General features: G+C 56.4%; 1 protein-coding gene across 1 annotated transcript in view; it reads right to left on the bottom strand.

The window, feature by feature from the left end:
• TMEM132B (transmembrane protein 132B) overlaps positions 1 to 7,425 on the bottom strand; it is a 317,249-nt gene extending 309,824 nt beyond the window's left edge. Inside the window, exon 1 of the mRNA XM_037744187.1 lies at positions 7,341 to 7,425. Within this exon, the coding sequence (XP_037600115.1) occupies positions 7,341 to 7,407 (67 nt within the window). The 5' untranslated portion in view covers positions 7,408 to 7,425. The remainder of the gene's footprint in view (positions 1 to 7,340) is intronic.
• Between the last annotated feature and the right edge of the window lie 2,339 nt (positions 7,426 to 9,764).

Genomic DNA, 9,764 nt, shown 5'->3' with positions numbered 1-9,764 from the left:
GCAGAGGTTGCAGTGAGCCAAGATTGCTCCACTGCGCTCCAGCCTGGTTGACAAGAGTGAAACTCCATCTCAAAAAAAAAAAAAAGAAAAGAAAAACAAACTCCCAAACCCTCCCTCTCAAGGGCTCCATCTCAGCTTCCCCACTCCATTTCCCCACAGCACTGACCACCCGGTAATGACCAGCAAGTTTAGTTATTAATTGTGTTCAGTACCCACCTCTCTCCACCTTAATGCTAACCCCAGGACAGGGTTCTCTGCCTGTCTTCTTCCTGCTGATTCCCCAGCACCAGGGACAGTGGCTGCCACAGTGCAGGTGCACGAGAAAAATGTGTTAGAACAGACAAAGGCAGGGAGGCAGGGAGGACGACGCAAAGTAGAGGGGGGTCTCCAGGCACAAGCCAGCGGGAGTGAGAATTCAGAGCCCATTTTACAGAAGGAGAAACAGAGTCTCAGGTCAAGAGACGAGGCCAACACTTCCCAGAACTCCCAAACTTCTTTCTTTCTTGAGAGAAGCCAGAAACCTGGATAGTGATATTGACAGCTCCCAATTTTTAAATGCCGGCAACTAATAAGAGGAGTCTGCAGGCCAGATATGGCCCAGAGGCAGGCAGCACCCTCCACCAGCCTGGAAAAGTTCTGATTCGCTGCTGCCTAGAGACAACTTTTCCAGCAAAATAACGTTTTCCATCTATACCAGGCCTCCCCCTTCCCTCCCCTCGCCCAACTTGCAGACTTGCAGAAAACAGGCTCCCTCCCACCTCCGCCATCTCTCTGCCCAGGTGCCCTCCAACCCCACTGACCTGGCCCCTTCTGCTCGCCGGGAATGCTAGCAGTCTGCAGCAGCACATGGCACGACTACAGAAAGGAAAAATACCAAGCCAAAGATGTAAATACGTCGGCAACACACAACACGGAGAGGGCCCAGTGAACAAAGAGCCACAGACTCTGGGAGCCAGGAGATGAGGCCCTGCCAGCCCCACTTCCAGAGTTCCAAAAACAAAGCCAGGACCCCTTAGAAAGCCCAGGGAGTCACCCCGGGAGTGCCGGCTGCAGCCGCGGCAGTATTTTCATGTGTCCATTTGCTGCGATGCGTTGAGAGCCCCGGCGGGAGGCATTCAACACAAAGCCGACATCTGAGGCGTGATTTACTGAGTCACCCCTCCTGGGCACTGCATCCCGGACTCAGAGCCGCGGCCACGATGAGTGAGGCCCCCCAGCGGGTTAATTCAGACCAGGCACAGAGCACCGAGTGATTCTAGGCACTCTATCACCCTCGGTAATAAAATACAGCAAATCAAGTTGGACTCTATTGATTTTTTATGTAACTATTTTGGGGCCAAAGCATAAGGAGAAAGTATTGATCAGTCAAGAGTCATGGTGTCACGGAAGGGAGACAGGAGCACCCTGGCTGCAGAACCAGGTGATTTGGGAAGGCACTGGAATTCAACTCCAAGGGACCCAGGCTTCTTTCTCTCCTGCCCCCAGCAGAGAACGGGCATCGAGAGTCTATTCTGCCCTGAATGGGAAGGTGGAAAGCCAGGCAGCTGGTGGAGAAGGAAAATGATGACCAGCCACTCTGCTCCGTTTCTCTCCCCATGGCACTTGACACTGAAGCTGGGATTTCTTTATGGCTTTACTGTTGTCTTGCTCTGCAAGAATGACGGAGTGTGGGATTTGTCTCTTCTGTTCCCTGCTGTGCTCCAAGTGTTTAGCACTGATTTATACCTTTGCTGAATGAATGAGTGAATGAATGAATGAATGAGTTGGTTGCCATTTCTTGAGCCCTTGCTGTATGCAGGGAACTGTGCCAAGAATCCTATAAGGATTCACATGCCTTCTGCCTGGAACCCCCTTCTCCTTTCACTTAGCTTTTTCTGGTCATTTAGGTCTCGAATTAGAAAACTGCCACCTCCTCTGAGACATCTTCCTGGATTGCACACTCTTCATCATATTGCCTTGCACTGACCATGAAAAACGCAAACTAATGTCTGGGACTTTCCTGTGGGTGTATTTATGAGCTTCTCATCTGTCTCCTCATCATCACCCAAACTGCCCTAGAACACAAGCCCCAGAGAACACGGGCACCCAGGCCTCAGGGCAGGGAAACTGAGGCAAAACTCCAGGACAAGAAGGTACCATCAGGGCAGAAGTCATGAGCTCCAGGGAGGAGACCCTACCTTGCTATTCATGGGTTGAGTTGTCTTGAGTCAGTCTGTAGGGTTCCTCTGAGCCTCAATGTCCCCATCTGAGGACACATCCTACCCCCTCAACAGTTGCCCAAGAATCCCGTGGAATCCTGAAGTGACAAACCACTTGGCAGACAGCTGATGGTTCATGATTCTTTTCTTTGCAGCTCCAATGGTGGCAGCAAGTGTCCCCAGTCAGCCTTTCCTTTTTTGCCTCCTTTTCTGTCTTGGGCGTCGTGCCCTGTGCTAACAGCCTCACATATCAGCACACCACTGCTGCTTATGAACCTCTTTCTTGCTAGAGTCCTCAGCCTTGTAATGAGAACAGCTGGGGAGAATTTTGGGGCCCATTTTACAGATGGGAAAACTGAGTCCCACAGAGGCCAAGGGATAACCCAGTATTCCAGTGCATGGGACCAAAATTCAACTTGACAAAGTCTTGCTCTTCAACATTGCCATCTACTCGCTCAGGGGCTCAGAATTCTAAAGGACTCAGTTGCCTACAAAGGTGACTCCAATGTGTTTGATTTCTATGACTCTAAGCCTTAGTTCGCCTTAATACATGTATTTGTTGCAGAGAGGGAGGGAGCAGAAAGGAAGTGAAAGACCCAGCAAAGGTCAGCCCATCAAAGGAGCTTAACAACTATCCACCACTGATATAAGACCGGCTTGTTCAGAGGCTGGCCACATCATTCCACAAAAGGCTAGAGAGTGAAATTGGGCTGCACGAGGTGCTGGGCAAGACACAGACCAGCGCCTGGGGTGGAATCCTAATCCTGTGTAACCCCAGCCAAGTGACTTAGCATCTCTGGATCTCCAGATCCTCCCTTGTAAACCAGGAATAATGAGAATATCCACTTGACAGAGTGGCAAACATCCCACTGAGTTCACACAGGGAAAGCCCTGGATGGTGCCTGCAGCACAGGTAGAGGCACCTGCTTTCATCACCACCCTTCCCCCATCCCCATCACCATCACCACCCTTCCCCATCACCATCACCACCCTTCCCCATTACCATAACCACCCCTTCCTCATCACCATCACCTCTTCCTCATTACCATCACCATCACCACCCTTCCCCATCACCATCACCACCCCTTCCTCATCACCATCACCATAACTACACCTTCCTCATCACCATCACCATCCTTCCTCATCACCATCACCACCCACCCATCACCATCACCATAACCACCCCTTTCCCATCACCATCACTACCCCTTCCTCATAACCATCACCACCTCTTCCTCATTACCATCACCATCACCACCCTTCACCATCACCATCACCATGCTTCCCCATCACCATCACCACCCTTCCCCATCACCATCACCACCCTTCCCCATCACCATAACCACCCCTTCCTCATCACCATCACCATCCTTCCTCATCACCATCACCACCCATCCCCATCACCATCACCATAACCACCCCTTCACCATCACCATTACCACCCCTTCCTCATCACCATCACCACCACTTCCTCATCACCACCCCTTCCCCATCACCATTACCACCCCTTCCTCATCACCACCTCATCCTCATCACCATCACCACCCCTTCCTCATCACCATCGCCATCATCATTACCACCCCTTCCCCATCACCATCACCACTAATATTTGCTCTCTAATCTTTGAATTTGACACTGGCTGTCTTGGCCAGGCCAGGCAGCTGTCATTTTAATGACCTTGGGCTCCTTGCATGGAGTCATAGTTCCCTAAAAGACTGTACAGTAGAATTCCTCTGCCAGTAAAGCTCCCAGGTACAGGGTTAGAAAGTCGTAGGTAAGGAGTTAAGAAGAGGGGGAGCCCGTGAGCCCTGATCTACCTCCAATTCACTGTGTGACCCTGAGCGGGCAGTCCTTGTGCCCAAGTCTCCTTCCCATCTGCAAGGGGACTGTGGAAGGAGAGGCTCTGAGGAGCCTCCTTACTCTGTAAGTCAACACACCTACTCTGCTGAAGAGTTGGCGGCACCCCCATTACCCATGATGTCGCCCAGGGTACCAGGGTGCCTCCATCTTGCCACAGTGATGGGAGGTGATGCATTGCTGAATCCCATGGCTTCTGGGGAAATGGACCCCCTCCATTCCCATTCAAATTTAGACCCAGGAGAGAAGAAAGGAGGCACCCAGCCGCATAGAGCTAGGAGACGCATCTGGGAACAAGGCCCCTGAAAGGGCTTTGCTGGCCCAGAGACTACCCCCACCCCAGACTCCCAGCCAACAAATGAGGGGTTTCTTTTGCTCTCTTGGATCAAGGCAGCCACCGTGCTCACTGCTGGCTCTGAGTGGAGCAGCTCATGCAGAAGCCCCACGCCTCCCCAGCTCCCTGCATCCGGTGGGAGGAGGGGGATGAAATGATTTACTCTGGGAACCTCCACTGTGCAGCCATTAAATCACTGTGGAAGGCGACGACATTTGCATACCACTCCCCACCACTTCCCAATGCCACCTCTCTGAAGGGCAGCGCCACACACAGGCACCCCCACATCATTCTTGTAATGAGAAGGAAATATACCACATGCCACACCAAGGTGCCAGGCAGGAGGAAGAGAAACTCTGTCCTGAAAGCCAAGCCCCCCGCCCCGCCACTCACACGGCCCCTCTGTCGTGGGGCAGGCAGGGGGTGCTCCACCAACATCGATTTCATAGACCCGAGACCCCTGTGTATAATGAGTCCACGAAGCAAAGCTCGTTCCCTTTCCCCAGCAGGGACAGTAACTGCGCCGCTAATTTGCAGAGCCACAGTGTGTACAAAAGTGGCTTGAATAATAGGGGCCCCTAGCCGCTAAGCTGGGGGATTTGTGCTGACTCTTACCAAGCACCGTTCCATATGTTTAAGCACTTGCAAGGCTGAAAGAAGTACACCCACCATACTCTTTACCATGGCAGCTACCCACGCAGGAAGCGGGGTGGGGGATGAAGAATCCAGTCCCTGCATGTGTGTGGTGGGAGACAGTGAGCGCATCTTTGCCTCTGAACTCTTCCAGCCCCTATTCCAGAGCCTCAGTCAAACGAAGTAGGTAAACCACGGCAGAAAACATCCACAAAATCCAACCAGCTTTGAAAGAAGCTCTGGTTAATTCCTCCGAACGTTTCAAAACCAAGTGTAGGCAGCTAAGTATCTTTCAGGAATTTCAGCCTTTTCTTTTTTTTTTTTTTTTTTTTTTTTTTTTTTGTCAGTCCTCCTATCTAGTGCTAAATATAGAGTTAAAAAACTATCGTCTCTTTATGTCCCTGGTGGATACCCGTGAAAGACTTGCATGTGCTTCCAGGGACGGGCCGATGGCACTGGAGGCTCTGCCCCGGGTGGTATTTGTGGGAACGAGCTGCCCAGCTGAGACTCTCCCAAAGAGCAGCAGGGGAGCAAGCAAAGAGCCGGCCAGCAGCAGGTTTCAGTGGCAGCCCACCTTCCCTCCCAAGATGGGCCTTCCAGAGCCAGGCACAGGCTCTTCTGTTGCTGGGGGAGAGGGCGGGAAGGCGGGGTGGCAGGGGGATCATCGTGTTCTCTTACAAAGCATTAGGCAGCCAGCTTCTCTGAGAGACTTCCAATGTTCACTTATAAGCACATCCAGGCAAATGCTGACCCCCGTGGAGAAACAAAATAGAGACAAAACTGCAATTTTCAAGTCCGAGGGACTATGCACTTTTGCAAACAGGTCCCAGGGCTTCAGCTCGGCCCCAGCAGCAAACCCTCTTGCATACCGCAGAGGAATGCCGAAAGCAAAACAGCTATCATAGCTGCTCCTTAGCCAAGCAGGCGAGACTCATCCACGTTAAGCCCAATGCCACTCTCTAAGATGAACCACAGCCGAAGGCTGCTGGAGATCTCCCATAGAAGGTTTTCCCCGAGTCAAAGGTGTTAGTAAATACTCTGGGTCATTTAAGGGCATCTCAAAGGAAGCCGACGCTGACTTTTTCCATGCAAATGAAATACATCGACCATCAAGTTGACATGCAAGCTTTGCTTCTAACTGAACCTTACCAAGACAGTGAAAGCCGAAAAGTTAAAAGTTGTATTTTTCTACTGCATTCTGCCTGTCTGGGTGGTTTGTTTGTTAAGGAAATGGGGAGAGATTTTCTAAAGCAAAAGCTACCTACTCCCAAATCATGGGTCTTGGTTTTAAAAGGTCTGGAAAGCTGAGATTTCCAAAGCACATGAGGGCTGCTCGTGATGTTCCCGGGGTTCATCTGAGTCTTTAGGATTTTCTCCACCACTTGCATGGGGTGGGGGGAAGGGAAGAACTGTCATTTTAGGATACCCTTTCTATAGAACCAACATGTAGCCACACCAAGGTGGGTAGAAAGCTTTCCAAACTACAGCGGAGACGGACAATACATGACTATTTTGCTTTCCCCACTCACTAGGACTGGGCGACAGCTGAGCCGGTTCAGCAAGGCGTCCAGCTCCCAAGTGCCCAGGCGATGGCTCTGGACATCAACCGTGTTCCAGGCTGCCCGGTGTGTCCTGGGCTGCCTGGCGGCGGCTACCCTCTCCCGCCTGCCTTGGGGTCAGGGCGCTGGGGTAGCTGGCTCCTCGCGTTTGCAGGAGGCGAGCAGCGGGCTGCTTTTTGGCCAAGTGGAGGCCACTTGGCGAGGGTGGATAGCTTGAGGAGAGCGATGTGAAAGCAGGGGAGGGCCGCGGGGCACGGGGAGGGCCTGCGGACACGCCAGACAGCGCCAGCCGAGACATTCCCGGGGCCCGCAGGTGTCCCGGGAACGCGCCACTGTGCGACCGCGGGCAGGCAGCAGGGCGCGGGAGAAGGGCTGCGTCGACGCCCCCACCCAGCAAAACCCCCGCAGGAACCGGGACCTGGGGGAATGTTGGCCTAAGACAGGGCGGGGAGGGGGCTCTGTTCCTGGAGGCGCGCCCTCACCCGCCTCGAGAGGCTGAGCGCCCGGGTCTGTGGTCCCCTTACGTCTCGAAACAATCCGCAGGGAAGCTAGGGCTTTGGGGGAAAAGGCAGGCGGGCTCTTCCCAGGCGCGGGGCAAAGGGGAACGCGCCAGGGGCTCCTGGGTTCCCGGGGTCTCCCATGGTCGGTCCGAGTGCGGGAGATGCACGCTGCCAGGGACTTGAGGAGGAGGCAGCCGCCCGTTCAGCCAACTTTGTGCTCGGCGGCCGGGGTCGGGGATGGGGTCCGGGGGCGCGTTACCTGGGCACCGGAGCGCAGTCAGCGCCAGCAGGAGCCCGAGCGGCGGCGCCCGGCCCGGGGGCGGCATGGTCCTCGGCGCGCGGTGGGCGCGGTGCGGGGCTGCTCCTCTCGCGCGCCCGGCCCGGCCCGCGGCTCCCGGAGCAGCCCCCAGCGGCTACGCCCGGGCGCCGGGCATGGCTCGCTCCCAGCGCGCCGCTCCTCCCCAGACGCAGGCGCTGGCGCTGGTGGCGCTTCCTCGGCTGCGCCTCTGCGCGCTCTCCTGGGCTCGGCCGTGCACGGCCGGTAGCTGGGGCCGCCGAGGCTCAGCGCCCCGCGCCCTGGCCGGCTGCCCCGCACTTGGCCCGAGTTGCGCGGCCCCCGCCGCCGCCGCCGCCGCCGCCGCCGCGGCTCCTGCGCCCCAGCGCCCGTCCCATCCCGGTCGCGCAGCCGCCGCCGCCTCTGCCAGCGCCAGCTGCCGGCCGCCCCTCGAGCCAGCGAGAGAGTGAGCGAGCGAGCGAGCTCCGGGAGGAGGAGGAGGAGGAGGAGGAGGTGGAGGAGGAGGAGGAGGAGGAGAAGGAGGAGGAGGAGGAGGGGAGCGGAGGGCGGGGCCGCGGCCGGGGGAGGGGCCGCCGGGGAGCCGGGGCACAGGCGGTAGCCCTGCCAGTAGGCGGCGGGACGCGCCACTGCTCGGCGGCCCGGGGGTGGGCGCCCGGCCGAGAAGTCCGGGGAGCCCTCCGGCGGTCGCGGGCTCTCGCGGGGACTGGGGCCGCGGGAGGGGTGCGGAGTGCAGAGAGGGGGTGCCCAGCTAGATCCGGCGTCTTGGGGGCGCAGCGGTAGGAGTTGCCAAGGTCGATGGGTGAGGGAGCCACCGGAGGGCCCCTGGGATGGAGCAGCTACCTCTGGAGAGGCGGTGTCTGCCGGGGCCAGAGACCGCTAGGCTGAGCGCTGACCGGAGGTCCCGGGTTAAATGTGGCACAGCTAGCAGGTGCCTGTGGGAGACGGGAGAGGGGTGGAGGGAACTCCGGGAGGCCGGGGCTGTGTGCGAAGCGTCTGCACTGCACCGGGATGGGGGCTGGGGGCGCGCAGGCAGGGTGCGGTCACCTGGAACACAGCGAAGGCTGCTTGGGGATGTCTACCCACGTGAAACAGGGTCCTTTATTTACCCAAGCTAGAGAATGCTCCTTCCCATTTCTCGCAGGCCCTAGGAGCACGCAGAGGCAGCCAGGAGTTCTCCTGGAAAGGGCAGATTCCCTGGCGTCCCTGGAATGAGTTCCCATCAGGGCCAGGCAGTGAAGGCGCCGGGGTGTTGCGCAGGGCCGGGGTACTGGGTGGTCGGATTTTTCCATCCAGGGGCAGGGGCGCAGCCAGAGTGCGGAGGGAGGTCACAGGTCACACGGGGCCCCAGTACCTATTATCCCAGAACCCACTGATCCTCCTGGGCGCCCCATCCCCAACCAGAGCAAAGCCACGGTGGAGGGGGGGCCTAAGCCAAATGCATGAGACATGCTGGGAGCAAGTAGGGGCACCTCCAGCAGCGCTCAGATGCCTCGAAACCTTCCCCACCACGACGGGAGGACAAGGGACATGGGGGGTGGCCCACCTGGGAGAGTGGTTGGAGTCCCGGCTCCACCCCAGCCCCCATCACACCGGCCACTTGCTCTGACATCTCTGTTTTCCATGAAAAAGTGGGTCAAACTCTTTGAAAACGGTAAATAAGGCAGCATGGGTTGATGAAAAGATAGACTTGGGGAAGACTCTGGAGTCTCGAAGTCTTGGCTGAGAATCCAGGCTCTGCCACTCCTTCGCTGTGCAAGCTGGGGTGAGTCCCTTATTCCTTCCTGAGCCTCAGTTTTCTCATCTGAGAAATGGAAGCCATTGCACATCCACCTGGAGCCCCCAATAACACATATAAAGCCCCTGACCTAGGAAGTCGGAACTCATTTAAAGGACTCACTGTCCACATTATCATTCTCATCATCGTGGCCATTATTATGATAGATCTGATTTTCCTCTGCGGGCCCAGAGCTCACATCAGAACAACCCTCCCCACTCCCGGCTGGCATGAGGGGATGGGGGACCAGGCACCTGCTTGATTAGTACAGACAAGCTCATTAGCAGAGGCAGCACTCGGTTCTTCCTAGATAAAAGAAGGAAGAAAGCCAGGGGCAGGTGGTGAGTCTCTAGCCCAGGTTAATTAGGAGACGTAAAGGGATTTTCCCGTGGCTGCTAATCGGCTTCCTTTGGAAGGAGCCTGTGCCCAGGCCAAGCCCCCTTTGGGCTCCCTGGCAAGGCCTGCAATGCATGGAGAGCCACGCAACAGGCTGGACAATGGGATTGCAGGTCTCCTCGGGCCTAGGGTGGCCTTGCGAGGGGCCCATCTGTCCCCTCTCTGTGACTCCTTCCCCAGCTAAGAGGATGATCCTGGAGACATGGTCAGGACTCTTC

This window comes from Cebus imitator, unplaced genomic scaffold (assembly GCF_001604975.1).
Source record: "Cebus imitator isolate Cc_AM_T3 unplaced genomic scaffold, Cebus_imitator-1.0 Scaffold169, whole genome shotgun sequence".
In the NCBI taxonomy this organism is placed as follows: domain Eukaryota; kingdom Metazoa; phylum Chordata; class Mammalia; order Primates; family Cebidae; genus Cebus; species Cebus imitator.
The sequence above is the reverse complement of the archived record's forward strand: the minus strand, read 5'-3'. Positions and strand labels throughout refer to the sequence as shown.